The sequence below is a fragment of the Vidua macroura genome, chromosome 19 (assembly GCF_024509145.1).
Source record: "Vidua macroura isolate BioBank_ID:100142 chromosome 19, ASM2450914v1, whole genome shotgun sequence".
NCBI lineage: Eukaryota > Metazoa > Chordata > Aves > Passeriformes > Viduidae > Vidua > Vidua macroura.
This window is the reverse complement of record NC_071589.1, coordinates 8,889,315-8,915,375: the sequence shown is the minus strand read 5'-3', so window position 1 is coordinate 8,915,375 and position 26,061 is coordinate 8,889,315. Positions and strand designations below refer to the sequence as shown.

Genomic DNA, 26,061 nt, shown 5'->3' with positions numbered 1-26,061 from the left:
AGCCTCTTGTCCCTGCCAGGCACTCTGCTCCCTGTTCCCAAGGCTAACAAGCATTATTCAGAGTGGGAGATATAGTAGGGACATTGTGTCTGATGTTTGTTGGGCTATATTAAAGAACATGTTCATTTTGCTTCTAAATGATATTTGCAAACATTTGCAAGCAATAGAGAAAAATTGATTCATATTTTATTAAGTCTGTTTACAAAACCTAGAAGACCTGAGACAACACTATGTGTTGGAGTACAGATGTTTTCTCCCTCTCCAAATGTATTTAGGAAACCTAAAATAAATAACACTGAGAGGCTGTCAGCTAGCTGGCAGGAAGGGCAGGGTGAGTTCACAGGCCCTGTAAAGCCCCTGCCAGCAAGGCTGAGATCCTGTGCAGATGATGCTTCATGACCTGCACAGGGCAGTCAGGTACCTCTTCAGTTTCACTGACTTACACCCACCTTGATCTTTCTCTCCTATATTTGTTTTTTTAAACTATTGAAAAAACTAAGTATCATTTTAAACTGAGAGACTATCGAACCAGAGTAAAATTTCAACCATTTAACAACTGACAAGAAATCAATCTGTTTTCTTCTGCTAAATATGTTTAAAATCTCTAAGCAGTCCAAATGGGATGTAGGAATCATTTCCTCTGAGATGACAAATGACGGTCTAAATTCCACCCACTCTGTTCACTCTGGCCTGACCTAGGGCTGATAGGAAACAATGAGCGTCTTTCCGTTAACTTAAATGGATTTTGTGTCAGCCCCATTAGGTAACAGCTTATTTCCCTTCATTGATTGTGATGTCAGAGATGAGGAATTAAGAGTGACTGGCACATTAAGACTGGATGGCAGACACATTCGCAGATCAAAATCCCAGTGATGGGGAGAAGAAAGGAGGGGAAAAGATTTTGCGTGTCGATGTTATAAACATCAGTTAAAGATGGCCCACTGTGGACAGGGATTCAAACACAGACCTGCTTTATTTTGGCTTGGTACAAGGGTGAGCATTTTTCATTTACTTCTGGAAAGAGAAGAATTTGGGGATATATTAAAATATTGGGTCCAAAGAGAAATAATTTAGTTCTGCATGGGCAACACATTGCTAAAAAGATCTTTAAAAGCCTCCACTTTTGGGTGCTAAAATCCTACATCTGAGAGAGAGGGGAAATGGTCTTTTTTTTCCCAAAAGGATGGGGTACAGCTAAGGATTTTCTTTGCAGGCCACAATAACAAGACAACTGGAGGATGGGGTGAGAGACCTCATCTCTTAGGATCTAATGACACTGAGAGGATATACTGTTATAATACAGTAGAGTAATTCTTTATTCTTTCTTTTAGACTTCCTAAAGGCAGGCTACAACACAGATCCTCATGACCCTTATCCCTTTGGTTTAAGAAACTGAACTGTGATTTTTCAGGTGTTCTCCAGTCTGAAACTGAAGGCAATGGCAGCTGCTTAGCTCCTGAGTCAGGTTGTCCTGATTTGGCCTTTCATATAAAATTCTCTTTATGAGTGAATTTTACCTTTAACAACTCGCTCTTTGCCTGTCAGCCGAAATTCCATACTGATTTCTGCTAGGGAAACTGATAGATGTTCCAAGGGCTGTGGGCCACCATCTTTTTTTATGGTACAATTACTAAAAGCCAAACCCTTCTCACATTTTTTATTTCTAAAAACACCTTGAAATCTGGCACCTTTCTGACTAAAGCTTACCAAAGGAAGCACTACAGAATCAATATCTGAAAGCAGGATGCTTCTGCATTTTTTGAAGCAAAAGTTCTCTGCAGTCATGAACAGACTTGATTCATCTGATGACTCAGAATTTGTGCAGCTGGTCCAAGGCCATCTCAGAAACTGAAAAGTGCTGCTTTTCTCTCCTTCTCTAAAGTGATCTCTTCTCAGTTACATGAAGCAGCTCCTGCCCTCGTGTCAGCTTCTTCATTTAAGGATAAGGTTATATTCAGAACATGCAACAGCAAGGAATTTGATTGAAAAGATGAATTAATATAAAATTTGACCTTCATCTGTTTTTTCCAATAAGCATTTTGAAATCTTTGAAATGTCCTTTTGTTTACTGGAAATGCAATACATGGCAGGACTATTGCAATAGACAGGCCAAAGAGAAGAACAGACTGTGAAGACGGAACAAATAGAACAGACTGTGAAATAAACATTTCTCCATTATTTTACTGCAATTAAACTTCATTAGTCACATGGATAATCATATTATAATTTCATGTTTGTCTCATGTTTTCAGGAGCTTCATGCTTATTGATTTGAAGTTCCTGAATCAGATACATTCTCTTTACATTTTGGTTCAAGTTTTTTAAACAATCAGAGCTTACATTTTCTGTGATGCATTTAGGTTTTATTTTCATTATAAAATTCCAGTCTCACACCAGATTTTAAATGTTAATAATTCAGCCATTGCTTTTGAAGAGGTTCAATGGCTCCATTCAATGATGATTTAAATAGTCAATTTTCAATCATCACTCTCTTTTGAGAGTTTATAACTGTGCTATTCCTTTCCCATTAATTGCTGCCATAGTAAAGATTCCTATCGACTGGAAGTACTTCGATTTTATTCCCCATGGTAACTGTTTATTATCCTCACAAAATCTTGTGGGTTTGTGGGACATAAAAAATACACTTTCCTAGTGTGAAATAGTGACAAACGAGAAACCTTCAGCAGAATTTGACATTTTGTTATCCAGACTAATGTAATATAAACAAGGCCCATCCCTCTAAAATCCCTTGTTTCACTTGCAGGAAGTCTTTCTACGATGTGAGTAGCACTGCTGTAATCCCATTTCAGCTTTAGTGCTGGCAGCAAGAGCTGGGACATCAGGTAAATGTTTACATTTCCACATTTCCTGCTGTAAGTGGCTGTCTATGCCAAGGAACAAGCCCTTCTTCGACACCTGTGTCACCCTGGAAAAGTTGTCGAGGCCAGAACTAATTCCATTAGTGTTTGGAAAGCTATTTATAAGTCTGCCTTCAGTGGGATGATCTTATTAATTAGATTGGGGGAAGGCTGAGGGAGGGAGAGACGTTCATTTCACAAGACCATTGACATGCATTTCCAGAAGCGATGCCTCTCCTTCACACTATGCTCAAAAAGACTGTCAAATAAAGCAGAAATCTGGGTCAGCTTGCAGCAAGGAAAAAAAAAAAAAAAAAAAGCTATATCCATGCTGTCTGCAGGACACAAAGCATAAACTTTTCACAAGGTAGTTCTGCTGCCACATGTCCTTGAACATGCTAACAAAGCCCAAACCCTGTGTTCTCTAAATCCAAGAAAAGGAAAGAGCTTTACCACTAAAGCTTCTAAATCAAACCTTAATGAAACCACCACCTTCCTCCACTATCATACACACTCCTAAGATAGGAAGGCTAAATCCCATATTCTGTTTGTTATGAAGTCAAAAGAAAGCAGAAGGGTGCTTTTCTCTCCCTTATTTACCCCAAATGCTTGATTTACTCTCCAGTGTAGACTGGGAGTGGAGTTTCACCTGCCAAACCCATTTCCTGTGCCTCACTACAGCTGTGCTGCTCTGCTCCCTTCCCACTACATTTAATTGGCTCCCTGAGCCATGGTGTCCTGCTCTCCTGCCTCTGAAGCCAGTTCATCACCATTGCCAGCTCCAAAAATTGAGTAGCTGGGAGCATTAGCCTTGTCTTGTTACTAATGCATCCATTTTGGCAACTGAGGAACTGCTTCTCTGTTATCTGTTTAACAAATCAGGGCATTGGTTATTGTGCAGGCTTGTAGTAAGAACTCATCTGTGCCAAGCGGCCAAAAGAAACTCAGCTTTTGTGCAGGATGTTTACTTTTATCATATAACCTCCTGACAGAATCTCATTCACCTTTGACATCCCAGTAGCAATTACATTTTTCATCTTGGGTGGGGAAAAGGAAGCTTTCAGAGCCTGCCTATTAATTTGATGGTTTTGTACAACCCAGGACAATTTTGCAATGCAGAGAAAACTACAGACCCTACTTCTACATCCTTCTTTGCATAATCCTATACAGATATTTAATGTCTCTTTCAGAATTCAGTATGTCTTTATGTGACAGTTTAATGCTCATCAATAGTCCAGAAGTATAAACCCCTCCTCCTCTAGACAAGTAGACAGTGCTTGTGAAGGGCTGGCAGGAGATTGTACATGGGTCAAAAGTACATGTACATTTGACCTAAAAATAATAAGGGCAAACCACACAGCTCAGGTATTCCTGAGTGTCAAGAATTGTAATTAGTAACAGATTTGCTATGCAAACACCTATGAGGTACCAAATCTGTTGGGTATCAGACTGGGATTGCCCGGTTCATTTTGGACACTCATTTTACAGATACCTTACAGAACTAAAGTCTCTTTGTCCCATGAAAAAAATAATAGGTTAAATGTCTTATTAATCAGCCCTTGGCTGTTCATGTTCAGCATGCTGCTCCTTCCAATCACACTACATGACTGGGCCCCACACCAAGGATGCATTCAGTAAGAAAAGTTTTTCATCCTTCTTGTAACCCTGACTCATTTATTAAAATGCATTTCTGGCTGAGTGCACAATTACATATTTCTAGTCTTAAGAATGTTTTTAATCAAAACTACTTAAGGTATTTGAAGGTTCTGCTTTTTCTTACTTTGTAAATAAGTGTAACCAAACTAACGAGGTTTTTCCTTCCTTAATCTTGTATGCTGAATGCCAATTTTTAGGATTTAGACTTAATGGTTTCTTAGTCCATAACAAGGAGTTTCTTTTATTGCCATGTTTTTAGGGCACACTGATTCATTCGATCATCAAAAACAATTACAGAGATGAGTTCAACAAGAGTCACTGGTACTAAAAAGATGTCATTGGTCAGGACTGCTTTAACAATACCTGTGCTGAGTAATTTAGTGTTCTCCTTAATAGACACTGACTTCCAGTAGGAAAAATCTTCGTTTCATCACCACTGTCATGATGGTTGGGGTGTCCTTAACCTGGTTCCACTCAGTCAAGCTTCATGATATGAACATTCTTATTTTCATTCAAAGTAAACAAGTCTGAACAGATTTTTTTTTTTTTTTACTGTATCTTGAACTTGTATATCTTTGATGCTTCAGCAACAGGAAGTTACACTGGTTCGAGATCTGTGTCCATAGAACAAAGGTGGAAAAACAGGCTTTGAAAACTGTGAGGAAAAAAACTCTGTGACACATTTGGGAGTAGAGTCTAGATCAAATGTCCAAGGCAGCAGGGAAGTAAATGAAAATGACAGTGACTTGGGAGAAGGCAGAAGAAAGAGTCAAAGAGGAGCAGAGGGAGTGAGGGGAGATGGAGACAAGATAACACCTCTGTGTGCACCTTTGACAGTGTCAGTGCACTCATTTTACAGGAGTCAGCCCAGTTTTTTGCCAGAACCACAAAGCAGCCAGCCTTCCAGTCATGGTGTACAAATCACATGTTCCAGAACATTTCTACAGCCTGAAAGTGCAAATTACTGGGGAGTTGCAGAGGAATGCAAGGATGGGTGTGTGGTACTGAGCAGGAAGGCAGCTGCATCACCACAAGCCCTACCTCAATACAAAGGCAGGATATTGGGATACTGCTGGCACTTCAGCTGTTGAAATGCAGCTGTGTGTAGGTCTTCAGCAGCGTCCTCAAACTTTGCTCCTTTTGGATTAACAGATAACATAGGCAATATGAATCTTTATTACCAGTGACTGCTAAATTGGATGACAGATTATACCAACATATTAACAGTGATACCTCACTGAGATGAATGGGAGTATTTCTCAGGGAACTAGCTTAGCTCTGCATTTCAGGAGCTCTCCTTTCCAGCATCAAGCTCTGCCCTCCTTTATCAAAAAAGCTGAGCAGCTGTTTGCAGAAGTCTTCTGGCCCAGCCTCACCTGTCCTAGCAGCAACCAAGCCCCTGCTGGAGAACAAAATCTGCAATTTGTATCAGAAGATCTTATTCTTTATTGGAACTACAGAAACTGAGGGGCAAGTCTTGCCACAGCAGTATACAAAACTGTTACCACCTAATCCTTTGCTCACTGCTGGCACCAGGGAACAGTTGGTAAAGAGGACCAAGAGCCATCAACAGTCAGATTGAACCTGACATGCAGCCAAGCTGTGACGCTCACACTTCCCTGTGCTGGAGGTGGTTACCTGGCAGAGGAAACATGCTTAGCCTGGGAGATGACTTACAAACCACAGCACAGCTGCCAGCAGATCCTGTCTGCCTCAGTCCTACCATGAAAGATGTTGACACTGAGTATGGTTTATTTGTCTAAACCCGTGGTTTGCCTTGGTGTGCCTCTACTAATCGCTTTTGTTGAGGGCTGGAACTGTTCAAAATCCCACTGTAAATAAGATATTAGATTAGAAGAATAGCGTAAATAGAATTCTAATAATAATAATATTAATATTCTCCCAATTCATGTCCTGATTTGTACTGTACAAGGCAACACCACGTTCACCTTACAGAAATATGCTTGACATGGTCTCTTCACTTAGTGAAATAACCCTTGCTTGGCAAAAATACATTTGAGCAGGTAAGATTAGGGCATAGAGATGGGGAACCCCGCCAGCCAGTTTATCTCCACCAAGCAGTCTGGCCACTGTAATCTCGATCTGGAGCGGAGTAAATGATCCCATGTACAGGTTTATGTGACAGCAAAGCCACGGCTGTGCTCTCCTGGCCGGGTGGGTGAAGTCACCCGGGTCAGTCTGTGCCGAATCCTCGCAGAAAGGCTCCCACAGCTCCCAGACTGGGAAGAGGAAGCGTGTTGCCACCGCCAAGTCCTCCTCCCTGGTGAACGAGCTGAGACAACGGCGATTAAACCGCAGGCCCCAGCAGCCCCCCCGGTGCTGCTCCATCCCCCGCGGGGCCGCGGGACGAGCTGCAGCTGGCCCTGGGCACCGCCAGACCCGGCACCGCCGCGGCCGCTGCCACTCACTGCTTGCCGGAACGCCGGCTCGGCCGGGCCACCCTCGGGAGCCAGGCCGCGGCTCCCGCTCCCACCCCGGTGCTCCCGCAGCCCCGTTCCCCGGCGCCGCCGCGGCGCAACCGCCCGGCCCCACCTCGCAGCGGCGATGCCGCGGGTGCCCGCGCGGGGCCGGCTCCTCCCGCGCTCGGCCGCGGTGGGCGGGCCGGGGCGGGGGCTGCGCGGAGCCAGGGCCGGTTAAAGCGGCCGCCGCCCGCCCGGCCCCGCGCTCAGCCCGCCCGGCGCCCGCCGTCCTGCGCGCCGCGGCCGCGCGCTCGCCAATGCGGGCCCGGAGCCCGGCCCGAGCCGCCCCCGGCGCCGCCCGCAGCCCCCCGGCCCGACCCCCCGCCCCGGACCCATGCGGCGGCTCCGGGAGCGGTTCCGGAGGTGAGTTCGGCGGGGATGGGATCCCCGTTCCTGCCCGAGCCGCTCCCCGCGGGATGGGATCCCGGGCGGGGTGAGGGGTAGGTGGGGGAGCCGAGGTTTTCTCGCCGGTGCCGGGCGGGGAGGGCAGCGAGATCCCGAGGGGCGCGAGTGGGCGGGGGCGAGGAGGGTCTTTTGTTTTTGTGTGTGTGTTTGTTCTTCGCCGCCGTTAAATGGGTGAAGGTTCGCGCATCCGGCCCTGTGTCACAGCCGCGCATCGCGGCGCTCCCGCGGGGCCCGACCTGTGGCTCCTGGGCCGGGCTGGGTCAGCGCCCGCCAGCTCCGTGTGGCCCCGCGGGGCCATGGAGCTCCTTGTTCTGCTGCCTTCGAGGGCACATCGAGTATTGTGGAATCACAGAATGCTCCGGGTTGGGAGCGCCTTAAAGCTCATGTCTTCCACCCCTCTGCCATGGGCAGGGATACCTTGCACTAGACCAGGTTCCTCCAAGCCCTGTCCAGCCTGGCCTTGGGCACTTCCAGGGATGGGACAGCCGCAGCTTCTCTGACAGGGCCTCAGCACCCTCACAGGGAAGAATTTCTTCCTAGTGTCCAGTCTAAATCCATGCTTTTTCAGGTTAAAAATCAACCCTCATTCAGCTTTAAGATGCTGCTCGTGTTCATGGGGAGGTTGATTGGGTAACTGCAATCGTGGTTCTTGGATGAACATCTGTGGGCTTTGGTTCTTCGTTGCCCAGAGTGCAGATGCCGGACCAATAACTGTTGGTGGACAGCCCATCTCCTGGGTGAGGCCAGTTTCACAGTGGCTTCCCTGGCCAGGTACCTGCCGTAGGGCTGCCCTGCTCTTCTTTCACCAACTTGTTCAAGAAACTGAAACCTAAGTATTAAAAGGGAAATAAAACTGAAAGAGAAAAATATGAATGCGTTTGGACATGGGTTTCTGTGCTAGCCCACACCTCGGCTGGCTGGTCCCTTGCCCCTGAGGTCAGATGTGCTGCAGCACCTGGGATGACTTGTGGTAGCTGCCCACTCTTTGCTTGAATTGCTGCCTTTCATACTTGCCAGAAGGCTGGGGAGGTCAGTGGGATGCACAGACGCTTTTTTTCCATGACACAATCTATGTATGATAGCAGAGTTGTTTGTGGATTCTCAGAGTATTGCAGGTTTCCTTTTATCTTTAGTATCGTGCTGCAAGTACATGAACCTTCACACAGCGTGGGATTACACTGGTATTTCCAAATAAGGGAGCTGCTTCTGCACTGATCTGAATTATTTCTGTGCCTCAGATGTTGAGTGATAATAGAGATTATGTGAACAGTTACAAACGACAGCTAGATACTGTCAAATCCAGGAAGGAAGGTGCCTAGTGTGGAGGAAGATGGATCTACTTTTAACTGAATGAATTTGGTCAAAGCCAAATTTGGAGAAAGCAAGCAAGCTTTTAATAAATCCTTTATTTTCTCTTCAAAATCTAATCTGAATGGTCATCAGATCTGTTTTGACCTGCTTGTATATTTTTTTTTTGTTTTCCTCTTGAAAACAAAGAGCCTAGATGACATCCTAGATACTGAAGCATATATTTAGATAATGAAGCAATTTTTAACCCCATTTGAGGTATGCTACTGCCGGTTTTGTGTAGTTACACCCACATTGTTGCAATTTCTCATATGCTGTTATTTGTGGTTTATTAGGTCTAAATGGCTTCTCCTGCTGCTGGAAAGCACAAAGAAAGAAAGGCACAAAAAGAAGGAATGTGCTTTTAAGCTGGTAAAAGGAAGTATGAGGTCTTTTGAGCTGAATAAAGGAATTATACTTCCTGAAAAGACTAAAAAAATCCAGATCTTTGAGGCCATTATCTGTGCTTGCTGTTTTTACTGATGCTTTGCTTCATGCTTAAAACAATAATTCTTTCAGCAGATGGAAATCATCAATAAGATTTGATTTCCCTTCGCAGTCTGGGGTCTAAGCTTGTTGTGATGCCAGACAAATGCCATACAGATATGTGCAATGGATTTAGGGTTTTGTAATTTATTTTTCTAAGCTGGCTTTGCATGCAAAGACAAAGCATTAAGAACCCTCGGACTTTCCTTCTGCTTTGTCTCCCAAATCTTCTCTTAATTCTGGAATCTCTGGGAAACATACAGCATCTGTTCCTTGGAAATTAATAGGAGCTTGAGATTAGGGTCTGTCACAAAGGATGGATCAGTCTGTATGTTTAGAATTTTAAATATTTAAAGTATTTCAAGATAAAAGATCAAGTAGTGTGAAGGGAGGGGTATGAGTTTCCTCCCTCTTGTTTTAAATTGCTCTCTGTGTCTCTCAGTACCTTTTTTCTGCTTGTATTGGGAGCATGTTCATCAAAATTTGTTTGTTTGCTGTGAAATTCTGAGTCTTGAACTTCATTGGCCTTGAGCAGGTTCTGAGCTTTGAGAATATAAATTGTGAAAAGGAACTCTCAGCTCAGTTCAGTGTGAAAGCATTCTGCTCTCCTGGCTGGCTGCAAGCAGTTCTCAGTCTCTTAATTTCAGAAATTTCTTATTCTGATATTGAAGGCATTAATATTTTATCTTCGATATCTTGGATTGTCAGTATCTTAAATGGAGAAGTATTTGTTCATCCTTGAGAGATGTGTTGCATATCCTCTGATTAAATGATTCTGGTTTCACCAGATATGCTATTAAAAAATACATTACAGATTTGCTAGAGAATCAAAAAGGCTTCAATTAAAGACATTTCCTGTAAACTGTAGTCCAGTTCAGTGAGACTTTACCAGACTGTCCTGCATTTGATAATAACCTTAATGGCTGTGTTATAGAGAGCCCTTGTTTAGGAGTAAACAGCATCTGAATGCTCTTTACTGTGCTTCCACTTTTAGGAAGGTGAGATTATAATTCCCACAATTATCTTTTCCAGAAGAGGCAAACATGACCTGTAGATAGGAGGAAGAACAATGTCCCTGTGTTGCTGTATTCACAAGGCAGGAAACAAGACACATCCATTGTTGGTGGTGGCATGGGGTTTGTTTGCTTATTTATTTATCTTTCAGAAAGAGCGAAGCTGTTTTGCCTCCAGAATGTGAATAAGTTTGCAACCACATTCTTCTGCCTTTGTGTTGCAATATCATTTGTGTCTCTAACTGCAGGAGTATATGACTGACTTTAACAGTGTGTGTCAAAATAATTTTCCTGGTTTTGATGAACAGAGAGCAGAGCAGCTATTTTCAAAATTCGCATATGTTTCTTAAGACATTAAGTCTAAACTGTCAATCTGAAAATGAAACGAACTTGTGAGAAGCACTGGCTGGCATTATTGCCCTTCCAGCCACGTGTTAATGATCCTCCCTCTGAAGTTGTTTCTGATAACATTTATAAGTAGTTAATTATCAAGAGGCAGAGAGGAATAACTGAAAGTTTGCTTTACTAAGGCTGTTGCCTGTGAGTAGTGACCTGGGCAGATGCTTTCCAGCATTTGGCATCAGGGTCTGCAGCCTGTTGGAGGCTCCCTCTCAGAAAGGGAGAGGTGCAGGTCCATCAAATGTGCAGCAAAGTTGGTGGTGGGACATTGTGAGACCCATTTCTGCAAGGCAGAGGTAAAACTGAACACTTCCCCTCCTGCCAAAACACACGGGTGGTGTTGGTGTTACTGGTATAAACACTGAGATGAAGGGGATGGGTGAGAAGTTGCTTGTGCTGGAGTTCTGCTGGAGCTCTGGTGCAGAATATTTGCATCATTCCTGTGCTGCCACAAACAAAATGGAAAAAACCAAGATCTGTGTGTAGGTAACAGAGCAAGGATAGATTTGTTACTGTCTCTGTGTTCTGTTCTACAGCTAATAAATGTCTTTAAGTTAGTGACAGTAAGAGGTCCTAATTTTTAATGTGTTTGTTCATAATTCTAAAATACAACATTACCCCTAGATCCAATGTGTTTGCTTTAGAAAGATGCAGTGTATTTCCTACTGAAAAAAAGGAAAAAAATTAAAAGTAGGCTAAAGTTGGATAATAGAAGATCCCATTAGGAAACATCAATTATTTATAGATTTTTATATGATAATAGTATCTTGTATAGAAATTTGGAACAAAAGGAATTATAAAGCTACTACAGAATACAAGATTATTCCTTTTGGTTTTTCAGGTTTGAGTTTGACTTTTTTTTTTTTTTTTTTTTTTTTACTTCTTGTGAGACTTCCAAGGTAGCACCACAGAGAAATGTAATAATATTCTAGATGTGATAAGTGAAAAGTTTCCCATGACTTTGAATTTATGGAGCTGGACAAGGGCAGTCCAAGCCTGGCCACTCACTGAGCCAACAGATGCTTTTATTTTTAAACATTTTCCTGTCTTGGAAGCAGAACTGAGCAAACTGAATGTTCCATCTTTAGAGGATGCAGAGATGGTGTTCAGCAGCTGTTGAAGACATACAAGCACTGGGAAAAAAAGTAGTTTTCCAAATATTCTGTGAGTTTTGTGATGAATGTCATTGTCTTCTTGGAGAAGAGAGCAAGGTGCCATTTCTTACTGACAAAAGAATTGCCATTTTTAACCATATATTAACTCTTGCAGGGTTATTTGCTAACAACCATTTATGTGCTGTCTGAATTAAATTCACCTTTTTCTTAGCCTTTGTATTAGTACTGATGAAACTGTTTCTTGAAATTGCCATGGTTGAGGGAAGAGATCATGACAGTTATTTTCCCAAAGCTGCTACATTTTCATCTATTTGTTTAGAAAATTCACAAGTCACTTAATAAATCAGTCAAGAAAACCAAGTGAAATATCCCAGAAATCTGGAACTGCTTATGCCAACTGTAAGATTTGCATTGGATTTTTTTAGTTGTTTGTTTGTTTTTCCCTGGTTTGAGGTTGGCCAATATTTTATAGATGTCATAAAAATAGGACTCATTTTGATTTAAACCAGGGGGGACATGGGGAAGGACCAAAGTTTGTCTAACAAGCTTTTTGTATAAATCTATGTAACAAAGCTGCTCTTGGTTCTGAGCATACATACATGTTCTGTATTTCTTGTGAAGCTGTTCCTGGCTGCTTGGATACCTGACTAATTGTCAGCACATAGTTTTAGAAAAACCTGGAGTAAACTGAATTATTGGTGAAAGATAATCACTTTTGTAGGACAGTCAGCAGTGCTGGGATAACAGACTGGAGTTGGAGTTCACAGCTTTCGTTTGACTGTTGCATATAGGTGTGTGCTGTCTTTTACAGGTGTTCCTACACAGATTTAAATAGTTGAGTTTCACAGAAAAAGCTCAAGTGTTTGGGTTTTTTAATACACTTAAATGAAACGTTTGCATTGGCAAGTTCTTCCAAAACTTTCTCATAGTTTCATCAAGGTTTCATCATATTCTGGTCAGCTTGCACAGACTGCATTTGAAGTGCTTGTTTGTGTGTTAGAATGTTTGAAAATTCTTAGAGAAAAAGGTGGAATGTCTATGGCAAACCTCTTGAACTGTTTCCTCTTCGGAACTGATCATTAGAGTCTCCTTTCATCATCCCCATGTAGGAGATGTTTGGATCTTGGTTACAGACATGGGACTGGAAAAATGAGCCACTTCATTCTCCAGACACAAATCCTGCATGCTATAGGAGTCAAAAAGCCAGTGTTCAAGTGCTCCAAACTGGAATATTGCTGCAGTTTCAAGAACTTCTTAAAAGAAGACTAACCCCTGACAGCTATGATGAACTCCATATTTCAAGAATAATTTTAATCCTTGCCATGTAATTTAAATAGGAAATGTTCCATTCTTCCGCTGACCAAACTGTCAGAAAAGAGGGAGTCTGACTGCTCTGTATGAGCTCCTGATTAAAGATAACCATCCCTTGTACCAGGCAGTCACAGAAATTTATTTAACATATGTGTCTGGTAAGAGACTTTACTTGGGAGAACTTGCAATTTAAATCACAGTTACTTTGAACGTGTCTGTACTTATAATTCTTAACACTACCAGGTTGGAAGTATTCCTTCATGACACTCAGAGAGATGTTTTAGTAACTTTCCTGAAAGTGCTTCTTAATTATTCAACAGGTTCATGAACCACCCAGCTCCAGCCAACAGCCGCTACAAACCCACTTGCTATGAACATGCTGCTAACTGTTACACACATGCAGTAAGTATACTTCTGGCTTTTTTTCCTATTTTTTCTTTAACCAGATATTTCAATAAATTTTTGTGTTTGGATTGCTAACTGCTTACCTCTGTCTTGCTGTGTTCATATCTACAGCCTCTCTCTGGTTTTGTGCATATAAGTATTAATTGTAACAGTCCAGAAAATTAGATGTTTGGTAATGTTCCAAATATCTTGGAGCTCCAGACACTTCATAAGATTCCTTTTCAGCAATGTTACAGATCTTTAACTTGATATTTTCCCTCTGTTCCAGTCAAAGGATGCCTGCAGTAAAGGGGATATAGGCCACTACTAGTTAGCCTACAAGGTGGATTTCCCAGGTCTGCCCTGACATAATATTGTGCAAATTGAAAACTGGAATTATAAGAAAGATTTATCCATGTGAGACATGGGAAGGCCTCATCAGACTGTCTGTAGGTATGAGCAACAAGAGCTGGAATGTTTTAATTCTGATACCTACTGACTCTTCAAGAAACCTGCTGTTTTGCAAGAGGCCCTGATAATGCTGACAGCCCTGCTGAAATTTCAAGTCTTTCCTTAGTTTTGTAATGTAAGGACTTATTCTAGTTTTGAATATATGGTATCCACATAGAAAAGAACAAAAGCAGTCCCCTTTGATTTTTTTCTTCTAGTAATTAGGAAGTTTAATTTGCTGTCTGGCACTTTGAAAAGGACTTAAAAATGTGTTTGTTTGCTTTTTAAGATAGCATTTGCCCTTTTATAAAAGCAACTTGTGTGTCTCCTCAATCCCTCAACTCCAAACATCTGAAGTATGTTTGACTTTGTCCTCAGTCTCTTATCTCCAGTGTGTCTGAGTGAGCTGCAGATATGAAAGCTTAAAGTAGTGCCCAGGACTCTTCAGTTCTTGAAGGAGCTCTGTTCTTAAGGATCCCTTGTGTGCATTTCATAAATAACCAACATACAGCTCCGTGGTGCTGGTAAAAACAGAATCACCTTGGTTTTGCATGTAGATATAAAGTTGACTGAGGCTCCTGTGTTCTTAAGCCAAAGGTCTCATGTACAGCATTATGTAAATATATGCTTATTTGCCTGGGGAATGAAGCAATATTCTGTTAGTTAGCACAAATATGTAGTTTATCTCATAAGCCTTGTGCAAATCATGTTTGCTCTGGCCAAAAAGTTAGATTTCAAAATATCTGGCAGATGTTCCTGTGCTCCTTAGCAATTTCAGCTTTCACCTAGTTGAAAAACAGACATGTTTTACTCCTGCCTGTTAGGAGGACGTGACAGCCAAGGTGGATCAGTGTTTTCTGGTAGTCTGCAGAAACTGCAATTACTTTCTGAGCAGTCAAACTACTTGCTAAAACCTACGACGAACTGTTAAAATAAATATGCAATAACTTTTCATCACTATTTAAAGTTTTGACATGGCAGTCTAAGCTGGGAAAGCACAGAAAAGCTAGGGGGGTTGTTTTCATCTCCTTTGTGTTGCAGACTTACTAAATGTTAAATAGTCAGATGGCTGAGTCTTTGCTGCTAGATTACAGTGTGAGTTTTCAATTAGATGTTGATGATTCTATAGAACAGAATTCAACAATGGTTCTTCAATATATTTTTCATAATTCAGGAAGCAGTCAACTTCTACTTTTTGAATGTGGCAGTACTTCTCAGTAGGTATCCCATCTGGTTTTGAACTTAGGAATCAGTTTATGGCAGCTGCTTAATAAAAAAACAAACAAGCAACAAAAAAATAAGGATAAAGGAGGAATAAAATCCCAGGTCCAACTTTTTGGTACAATACTTAAACGGTAGCTTTGTCTTGCATAGTAAGGTATCTTCAAATTTCTTACTTGTAAGGCTATTTAAAATGTCTTGCTGGTTTTTGGTTTTTTTTTAGCTTTAAATGAAGCACTGACTTGCCTTCAGACACTGGGAGAGGAATGGCAGCAAAGTAGTTGAAAACATACAGAAAAAGCTATTCTCTGTGTTCAAAGGAACAGGAAGGAAACAGTGCATGAGAAAAGCAGGTGTTGTGAGAATGGGAGGGGAGAGATGACTTTTTCATAATGAAGCTTTCTGGTGTGTGTAAGGTTTATCAGACAAAAGGTAGACCTTGTGTTAAAACCTCAGGATTTAGACATGGCTTGCTTTATACTACTTTAAATGTTTCTTCTAACTGCCTTAAAATGAGTAACTATTCTTAAAATTAATTATAGTCTGTATTCCAGGTTGAGTTAGTGAAATGCATGGAAAAACAGAAGTAGTATAAATATTTTAAAAGTGAGACTTGGAGCATTTAGAAGGCCATTTGAGCATGGAAGAGGGGGTGATCAAAATTTCAGAAGAACTCTTCTGATGAAAATGTCTCCATTCCCACTGACTGGTATAAGCAGTTTCTCTGCTCTCTGTGTGTTGCACAGCCCAAGTTGCTTGTGGGCCTCCCACTCCATGTTACTGGGCTCCTAAAATTAGGGGAAAATTGAAAAGTTGGGAGAGATGGTAACAGGAGTGCCCTCGTGGAGCAGGCAGCTGGAGATGGGCACAGCACTTCACGCTTCTCTCTAAGTGTCACATTTTTTGGGGCCAGGGCTGGCAGCTTTACTGCTGTTTCTGTTGCCTTCCTTTCCAAAAGGGAAGTGCATGGACCATTTTTGTGCCCTCAGTGTGTCCCTCCCATTGAGAGGCTCGTGAGATTGCAGCAATAACACCACACTCTGCTGCAGTGGCTCATGCATCAAAGGGCATTGTTGCTGCCTGCATGATGTGCAAGGAGAGTAACTTAATTTTCCAGGAATGTTATATACAAAAGCAAAACTTCCAACAGGTTTTTAAAGCTCTCTGTGGCAGAGATTGTCTGGAGAAATATGGAAAGAATACAGGTAAAATGCTGACCAGTGGAGCAGTATCCTAAGCAACCCCAGACAGGTGGAAGGTACTGGGTGTTTTGCTGTAAGTTGGTAACCAGAGAGTGTAATTTCACTGAAGTTTGATCAGGTTCACAGCTTATTGTGTCAGCCTCTTTCCTTTTGCCTTAGGGTTTTTACTTGTTGTGACAGCAAGGTTTGTGGTAGTTGGTTTCCCAAAATACACCACACAGAGGTTGTGCTGAAAATTATTCTGAAAGATTACCACCTGTCGATGTAAATATACATATTTTAATCCTTTATCTTCCTCCTTATTGCAAAGAGCTTTTAACTTCATTCTCTCATTTTGTTCTGGCATTTCTCTAGAAAGCTTAGGAAACTGTTGCCTTCTCTCTTGTTCTGCAGATCTGCCTTCCAGCCCCACTTCTGATGCAGGCAGGATTAATCACAGTGCTAAAATTAGTAAATTGGCACATCACAGTTCTGGGTTTGCTCAAAGTACATTAAGTTACTGGGTTTGATGGTATTCACTTGGAAGACTTGCACTCCATGATGAAATAAGCAAAGATTTTGTGACTTGTAGCTGGAGTTTTTTTTTTTTTTCAAGGAATATTGGCAACTAGGAAATGCTTTGTCACGCTGTAAAATGACACAGCACAATCCCACTCATTCTGTTAGTTCTGATTCTCTGACTGCTTTTTTGGTAAATTCCCCTCCTTTTAAAGGACTGATTAATGGCTTTTCCATTCTGGAAACTGGAGATTAAAATGCAATTCTTGTGCAAGTGATTTTTTCAAATGAACATGGGAAAATTTGCCTTTTTTTATGAACTGAAGTTTTGTATTTCTGTTGTAAGATGGATAAAGCCCAGTGTACCATATGTTACCTGTTATGGCATTGCCATCTGAAGAACTTTCATCAAGTTGGCTGGAACAGCAGGGTATCATTTCTGGATTTTGTATTTAATCTTGCTATTTTTGGCCAAAAAAAAAAAAGAGTAATAAAACATCTCTTGTTTTGTCTGACTGTTCCCATGGTGCCTATCAAGCATAGAGAGGAAAATGGTTCCAAAAAGAACACTTAGGAAAAAAAAAATCAGTCCTTCTCATGGGATACAGTGCTCCTCCCTGTGAGAGGTAGAATTGTTCTTTAAAGCAGGATAAGGCAAAAAAAGAGATTAAAGTCTTCATTCATGTGCTGTAGTCTTGATTCTGAAGGTGGAAATAAAGAGGTAATAAGATAATTGCTTCTTTGTTTTAATTGTATCACTTTATACATAATAATTACTGGAAAGAGTGATTGACACTGAACTTTGTTTTGGCCCATTTGAGCATCCCATGTCACTGCTTAGCTTGTGAAATATTTATTTGAGGAGATTAGTAAAAAGCTGGGGTCTCTGTGTAAGAAAGGCAGGTTATTCTGTGTAATATCTAAAGCTCAAAGAAGGCTCTTTTCCTGTGAAGTGGTCTCTGTCAGAGTCCCTGAGCAGCTCATGGCCAGGCTGTTATAGGGAATTAGTAGGAATTTGCTGTTTTACCTGGTATTTATAGGTATTTAATCTCTCTCAAAACTTTTAGTTCTCTAGTCAAGCTCTTCTTTAGTTCTTCTAGTCAAGTTTAGTCAAAACTGAAATTTGCACCAAAATTGGGAATGAAACTGAGGAATGTGGATACAGTGGGACTGTACAGCTTAGAGCCATGGCTACACCACCATTTCTGGGGCTAAGTGTCCTCCTGTCCCCTGCAAGAACGAAATGAAACAGCTGTCACATCTCATCAGTTCCTGGCTGTGCCAGGGGCTTCAGCCACACTTCATTCACACTGTGTGTCATGTGTGGGAAACAGGAGTGACTGATCTCCTGAGGAGTGACACATTTCAACCTTCCCTGAATTTGGGGGCTATCCAGGATGTGTGCAGGAAACTTAGGGTTGGTGAAAAATGAGAAGCCAATCTGGCAGACTATTTCTGGCCTTAAAGTGCACCAAGTCAACTTCCATAGTTCCATTACAAAGCTCAGGAAGTGTTTTCACCTCTAGTCCCAATGCTGTGAATGTATCAATGCCATACTTTTCATTTCCATGGCTTTTGGCACAAATATACTAAATTTTGCAAAACATAAGGAAATTGAATAGTAATGAAGCTACAGCTGATGTACTTCAAAGTCAGAAGGAAAAGCCGCTTGTTTTTTGTTATTCTCTGATCCATTCAGTTTGCTCTGCATCCTCTGCACTGAGCAGGACCTCGATTCCTCTGGTCTGTAATTAGATAAAGGACAGATAGGTCAGGCTAGACTAGAACTCTGCAGTCTGAGCTATCAAACCTGTAATGCAAAATGGCCAGATTTGTTTAAACATTGTTTGTTCCTGGCTTTATTGTTTAACATATGAGACTTGGGTTTAATTAGCAAGAATTTAACCCTGAGAAGCTTATTTGCAATTCAAGGGAACAAATTAGCATCTTAGACATGCCGTAGGGCCTGGAAGGGAATTTGTGCAGTGTTTGTAACTTAGAAGGCTGACTTGATAGTGGAAGGAGATGGGCAGAAATATCTGAGTCAGTGAGCTATCTTCTTTAAATACTTGTTGGACATAGGGTGTTTTTTAAGGTTTTTTAGGTTATTTTCTCCTTCCCTTCCCTTTTCTTTTTGCCTTTTCCTGAAGGAGATAGAGGTACATCACATATTTTCTTCTGGAAGGGAGTGTTGTTTTAAATGTATGCATTTAAAGCCTGCAGTCACTTCTTGGATGCTTCGTGCAAGCCTGGCAATTTTATCATGATGTTTGAGCAGGGCCTGTTTTGGAAGAAGTGAATTAGAAATGCTTGAGAGGGAGGTGGGAAGGAAAACAGAGTTGGATATGCTGCATTAGAAGAACATCTTTGTGCATTAGAAATCTATTCATCAGAGAAGTTTGCGGCTAATTTATTTATGGTAGCTTAAACCCAAGTTCTGCAAAACTATTGCTTAATTCTTGCAACTACACTTTGCTAAATGCTTTGTTTTTTCATTTGGGATTCAAGTTTATTTTGGTTTGTCTTGTGCTCTGTGTCTATGCACAAGAGGTGGCTTAAATTCAAGCCTAGAGTAAGATCAACATGATTTTAAAACATGAGGCAGAATGTGAAAATAATAATAGTTACAAAATTAGACAAAATACTTTGCTGTCATGGCTAGAGGAGTTGGTAACCTTCCCTGGTACTATGGGGGGAGAAATTTAGCAAAACCAGATCTAACCTAAGCCTGAGACATGGATGAATTTCTGGTGCTGATGTGTCAACTCAAGTAAATGACAGAACTCTCTGGCTGGGGCTGGGCTCTCTGCCTGCTGGTGCTGCTCTGTGGCTGGCACCACAGCAGAGACCTGACAGTGGCCTTTTGTTTTGGCAGTTCCTGATTGTTCCTGCCATCGTGGGCAGTGCCCTCCTCCATCGGCTCTCCGACGACCGCTGGGAGAGGATCACAGCATGGATGTACGGGGTGGGGCTCTGCGCCCTCTTCATCGTCTCCACCGTGTTCCACATTGTTTCCTGGAAAAAGAGTCACCTAAGGTAGCAGAAGAAAATGTTTCACTTCCTTGTGATGTTTCTCAGTCAAAACCAATTTTACACGAGGTTGGAGTGATACTTCCTACTTCATCATGATAAAAACACCTTGATTTTTTTTTTTGGAGGAAATAGTGAGCCAAGCTCATGTATCAGTGAATTTGAATGTCTGCTGCCTTGTCACAAAGAAAATGTGTTTTGGTAGGCTCTAGTGGCTCTTAGTCCAGAAACAGAATGGGAAAAACATAACGAAAGTGGTTGATGGAAAATATCCCATTGCGGACATGAAGACACTGTGTGGGACTATGGCATGCTCAAGTGCTTTGAGGAGCACAGCTTTTGCCAATGCCCAGCTAACCAACAGGAAACCTCCTTGGGACCAAGGCAGCAATAGCAAAACTGACATGGCATTTATTATTTTTATTTTCTTTTATTTAACCCTTGTAAGACCCTAAATAATTCTGGGCCATAAATTGGATATAGGCAGTAGTCACTAAATAGTAACAGTGTCTGGATTAGGCAGAGTTGATGTGACAGGGATGCAGGGTGGGAGTGGAGAAGGGTAGAGGACTGGAGAGGTGCTCAGCTCTGATGTCTCAGTTCCTCCACACAGTTTTAAGAGGGATGGGGGTGATGGTATTTTCCCCAAAGTAATTCCAAAGCATGTCAGGAAAGTGAGATGATGCAAAAATCTTCCCAAAATGTGTCATGGTGACCTGTTCTGTCTCTCTCTTTCTCCCTAGGACAATGGAGCATTGCTTTCACATGTGTGACAGAATGATGATCTATGTCTTCATTGCAGCATCCTACGCACCATGGTAAGAAATGGGGACCACAGCTGCAGAATCAAAGCTTTTCCGAAATAAACAGTTTGTCATTGCAGCTTTCCAAAATCTATAGATGGCTTCTTAGATGCAATTGACCACATTATGTGTTGTGATAGACATTGTAATGTCATCTCCTGGGCCTTGCTGAACAGAAAGTGATGCTAGAAAACATCAGAACATAGTTTCTGTATATTCCACATACCTCAGTTTATGCTTTCCACCCATCAATGCAAACACTTTCTGCCTCTGTGGATAGAATGTCCCAGTGTTTGTTCCCCCATCATTCTGTAGTTAAAGCTCTGAGTATTTATTTGTTTTTATTAATCCCTACTGTTCTTGTGTCAGTGTGGTCTGTTTACTCATCACTTTTGTCTCTTGGAACCTTTATGCCTCCAGGTTAAATCTCCGTGAGTTGGGACCTCTGGCATCTCACATGAGATGGTTTATCTGGCTGATGGCTGCTGGAGGAACCCTTTATGTATTTCTGTACCATGAAAAGTAAGAATTATTCTTTGCATTTAACTTTAAACTGAAAATTATCCTCAGAGAACAAGACCAAACTTTTTGTTTTGTTTTGTTTTTTTTTTTTTATTTTGATGATACAAGGTTAAGAAGATTTAAGTTGTGTCAGTGTTTTATTCTCACTGGTACTTACTGCAAGTGAAGGTGTCTAGGCAGTATTTAGAGAAGGTATTGCCTGCAACTCTACAATGCAGAGATATACAGTAGTTTTCATTTTGTCATAAAACACTGGTTGTCTATCTGCATGAAAAGCTTTTTGAATAATGACCCCATACAAACACACAATTTAAAATACTCTTTTTTGCTATTGAAGGAAATGTTCATCCTTTTGTACACCTCCTTAAATGACTCAAATCGTTCCTTTTTAGGTATAAGATCGTTGAACTCTTTTTCTATTTAGCGATGGGATTTTCTCCTGCTCTGGTAGTGACATCCATGGTAAGGAATGTGACTATTAACAGTGCAAACAAACAAAACTTGCCTTTTATAACCAGCTTAAATTCCAGTGCAGCTCTTTCCTCTGCAGAGATGTTCATTTTAGTACACTGTACTTGTAAATGCTCTTTGCAGAGCAACCAAATACAACCACTTATGGTTTGGATTTTTAGTTCACACTTCAGTGAAATGCTGCCTTGCTTGGTTCAATCCAGGCTGCATTGTATAGATAAAGAGAGCCTGGGTTTCTTGGTGCATCTGAAAAGCATCCTACTTCAAACTTATTTATAGTTACACATTTTAGATAATGTTGATTAACCCTCTCTGCTGCTAATAGAAACCTGACACATTTTCAAGTTAATGCCTTAACTGGCTGTATCAAATTCTTGCTGGGAGGAGCTGCATTAAACTCACACTTCCACAGAGTGATGTGGTTTTCTTTATCTCCATGACTGACTGCTCTGCTGATGAAGCAAACCATCAATCTTATTTTAGTTCTTGAGTTGTCCCAGTATAACTTCTCTAGTGCTATGGGGACATAGTATATAAACACATTATTGTGTATTTCACAAAGTGTAATATAAATACATTGCATTTTTCACTTGTCCATCTGTCCCACCCAGCATTTTCTGAGCTGTCACAGCCAGCTCCCTTTGCCTGAGGGAAAAAAGCACTTTGTAGTTCGTCCCTAAATACACTTTGCCCCCTTTACACCCTGCCCCTGACCTGTCCTTGTTCCCTGGCAGAGCAACACCGAGGGACTGCAGGAGGTGGCCTGGGGAGGTTTGATCTACTGCCTGGGCGTGGTGTTCTTCAAGAGTGATGGAGTGATCCCCTTTGCCCACGCCATCTGGCACGTCTTTGTGGCCACAGCAGCTGCTGTCCATTACTATGCCATTTGGAAGTACCTTTACAGAAGTCCTGCAGACATAATTCGTCACTTGTGAGATTGTACAAAAAAATAATCTGCACTTGGCCTCTGTAACAGTATTATTTGACTAAAAGAATCTGGGGGAATTGGAAAAATTGCACAGCAAAACTGCACTGACTTTGGTAGTTCTGTGAACACAATTACTGTGAACTGATGTTTGTGTCCTGCCATTTCCCATCACATGGCAAGTGTTGTAAATAACCAAGATACTGTACTGCAGTAACCAGGAGTCCATTCCATGTTAGCAGAACTGGCTACCTGATGTTTACAAACAGATTTTGTATGCTAGTTTAATTTTACAATTTTTAACTACGTGAATTTTTCTAAATTAGTGATTCAAATGGTGAAGTCAGTGCAATAGTGAAAACGTAATGCTCTTGACATGAAATTGGTTTCTATCACCTTTCCACGAGTCATTTCTTAAACATGAATCAGAGACAGCTAATCTACTTTTACCACCCATTATCTTGGTATAATGTGACTTTTATAGAAACTTTTCTGTGTTTTTTGTAAACTTTAAAAGTACATTTATTGAACTGAAGACACACAACTGTCATCTATGCAGTTATTCATGTTGCAAACTCTTGCAAGTAATGGTTACATTCCACACACCGTTCTGAGGAGCAAACATTGTACCTCTTCCGAAGTTTGTGTTGCAGCTGTAATTGTAATAACCACTTTTACAAGCTAAATGTGATTCTGCTGAGTTCTAACATGGCAGCATTCTGCTCGTTTTCCGTACCACTGAACCAGACCTTAAGTTGGCTTTATTCGTAATGAAGAGCTGTAAAAGGAATAGCTGAGGTGATTTTCTCCTCCAAGTTCCCAGCTGTACCCATGCTGCCCAGGGTGGGGGCTCGTGTGGGGAATATCCCCCTCCAAGCCAGGGCCACTCATTTCCCCAGCCCATGTACACACACGTGGCATTGAGACCTGGGTTTCCAAAGGGACTTAAACTGAGTGGTCCCACCAGCTTTTGGTGGGGTGGTTCTGCTGGGAAATCCAGGTGGGAGCAGCAGGCAGAGCGTTGCTGAGCACCTGGAGCTCAGGGTTCTTCCCAAGCACAGCCTGGCAGGGAGCAGAGCTTGGTAGGGTGTCACTTGTCATCCTGGGACTTCACACAGAGTCTAACTGGTCTTTGTTACTGTCTGTCTGTCCAGGAAATCCAGCTGTGGTAGCAAGTCATGATTGTAGGACGTGTGCTCAAATGACCAGTGTAGAAGAGTCATTGTAATCCCGTTTGTCCAATAATTGTATCCTGTCCCACTATGTAATGAATGTCTTATATTAAGATTGACTTTATCCTTTTTCTAATTTACTCAGTTTTACATGTCAGTATTTAAAAACAAAACCAAAATGTGTTGCCTTTTTCAGATTTTGTTCTGGATATTGCCTGTCTGCAGACAATAAATAGCAAGGTAGAGTTGTTTCAAAGGTCCTGTTTCACTCAGATTTGCCAGAGGGCCGCAAGTTTTAGAATATTTACATTTGTATAGGGAATTTACCAGAGGGACAAACTTTAAATTCAAGACATTGAAGAATTGCTGTGTGGTGGTAGCAGGTGATCAGAGAAGTGGCAGCACCACAGCAAACTCAAACTGCCCCAAAAGAAAGCAAAGGGAACAACTGGGCAGGTGATTCTGCTACAACAGTCTTGCAGATCTGGATGCCTCAGTTTTTTAACATTGTGTCTATTTTAATATTTTCCACTTTTTGTGAGTCCATATATTTTGTTGAAATGCAGTACTGCTAAAACCACTAAAATACATGTAAAGATTTTCTGTAGTCAAAAGTTAAACTATTGCTTGAATATGTTTGTTTTAATTTTAAGTTAATTTTTCATGGCATTTGCTTTTTGGAGTGTTTGAAATGGTTTTTAAAAAGTTTCAATTCGCCAAAAATATTTTGAATTACTGTATTCTAGTGAATATGATATTGAATGTACTAGACTAACAATAAACATTTGGTGCAATTTGGAAACTCTTCTTTTCTTGGTGGTTGTTTTTTTCCCCCCCTCCATCATTTGGGCAGGGCAGTCAGGGACTGACACTGTGGCCACTCCTGACAAAAAGGATCCTGAGTTGAAGCTTAGGACCCTCATGTATGCTCAGCCAATGCTTTAAAAATGGTAAGAAAGACTGTAATCCAAATGATTCCATTTTTAGTATGGAAAAAATATATTTCTGTCTGAATTTTGGTCAATAGTTAGAACTTCCTTTTCCCTTTTGCTGTTCTGGGGTATAAGAATATATTGGGATTTTTTTTCAGCTTAGAACATTGAAATACATAATTTTGCTCCTATCCCTGGGGGAGTATCATTGCATAAAATATAGACAAGCTGAACTAAAAATGTGTTTCTGTCTGGAAAGCAAGCATATCAATTAGTCTTTTCTTTTTTCCCTCTTGCAGCTCTTGAGGCTGATTCCTCTCAGGAGTAAGGATAGTGCTTTTTCCACTAATGCTTGCTGCAGTATAGAGATGGGATTTCTTTGTCTTCCCAAGGCAAATGTTTTTAAAAGCACTTGCTTCTCTATTTTCTATGCCTCTAGGTTTTAGAAGTGCAACAAGTAGGCTGAATCTAAATAAAGCAGAGATAGCAAACATTTCAGATGGACCTTTCCAGAAAATGTCTGGGATGCAGCAGGTACTTTGAATACTGGATATATTCTTAGGTCATGTTTTTATAACACAATGTCCTGTGCATCAAAAAATAATTCTACTAAATGAAGGGCTTCATTTAAGCATTTATCTTAGAGTGCTTGTTTGAATTGTATTGGTTTAAAATAAATAGCGAGGAATGCCCAAAGACAATATTAATTTTTTTTCCTGTTAACAAATGAGGTCTAAAAGTAGGCTGTTGTTCCAGTCCTGTCTGCTCCACATTCCTCTTAATTATTTGTGATTATAGTAAGAATTTCCCAGTTCTAGGTAAGTAAGGAAGTCCTTTCCAGGAGGCTTGAGTGGCCTTGTGGGTCCCTTCCAACTCAGGATATTCTATAAAATGTACATTGTTGGGGCTAGAATGAGCAAGTTAAATAAGAAGATACTACAATTTTTCATCGTTTTTTTTTTTTTTTTCTTGCTTAAATGTCCCTCCTGCTCAGAGCCTCTAGACAATTCTTTACTTGGCTCTGGTGTGTTTAGCCACGAGATGTCCCTGAAGGCCAAGGCTGTCATGGTCACATCATGTGCTTGACTAAATCTTTTCTCCATGCTTTGCTATTTTTAAAGAGCACAGGATGCTGGGCTCTGCTGCTGATTGCTTTCACCCATCAATAGGTGCCATAAGGTTAAAGCTAAAAATTGACAAAAGAGTGATCAGGATGGCACGGCAAAGCTGGCTCCAGGGTGTGGGTGCTTTCTGCCTTCCCTTTCTCAGCCTGTGCCATTGAGCACTGTGCTCCAACAGCCAGAGGCTGCTCCTCTATCCTGCTGCTTGGGAGTGTTTCAGTCATCATTTGACTGAATAAATTCACCAACCACTGTCAGAGG

The 26,061-nt window shown here is 41.3% G+C and overlaps 1 protein-coding gene and 2 long non-coding RNA genes across 7 annotated transcripts; 2 read left to right on the top strand and 1 right to left on the bottom strand.

The window, feature by feature from the left end:
• Nucleotides 1-887: 887 nt before the first annotated feature.
• On the top strand, nucleotides 888-4,489 carry LOC128816830 (uncharacterized). The gene is made up of 3 exons (XR_008440028.1): nucleotides 888-993; nucleotides 2,764-2,842; nucleotides 4,435-4,489. It is a non-coding gene; the product is annotated as an uncharacterized LOC128816830 (long non-coding RNA).
• On the bottom strand, nucleotides 2,854-7,003 carry LOC128816829 (uncharacterized). 5 transcript variants are annotated; one of them, XR_008440025.1, is made up of 4 exons: nucleotides 6,022-7,003; nucleotides 5,555-5,912; nucleotides 4,877-5,461; nucleotides 2,854-3,116 (listed from the first exon to the last, which is right to left on the bottom strand). It is a non-coding gene; the product is annotated as an uncharacterized LOC128816829 (long non-coding RNA). The 5 variants fall into 5 exon arrangements; XR_008440024.1 differs by having other exon boundaries at nucleotides 4,877-5,650; nucleotides 5,747-5,912; XR_008440026.1 differs by having other exon boundaries at nucleotides 4,877-5,912; nucleotides 6,022-6,151; nucleotides 6,237-7,003.
• Nucleotides 7,004-7,231: 228 nt separating this feature from the next.
• On the top strand, nucleotides 7,232-24,549 carry MMD (monocyte to macrophage differentiation associated). Its single transcript, XM_053994759.1, has 7 exons — nucleotides 7,232-7,356; nucleotides 13,390-13,471; nucleotides 19,700-19,860; nucleotides 20,598-20,672; nucleotides 21,078-21,179; nucleotides 21,572-21,641; nucleotides 22,385-24,549. Exons 1-7 carry the CDS (start codon nucleotides 7,328-7,330, stop codon nucleotides 22,583-22,585), a joined length of 720 nt encoding a protein of 239 aa, XP_053850734.1. The 5' UTR covers nucleotides 7,232-7,327; the 3' UTR covers nucleotides 22,586-24,549.
• The last annotated feature ends 1,512 nt before the right edge of the window (nucleotides 24,550-26,061 follow it).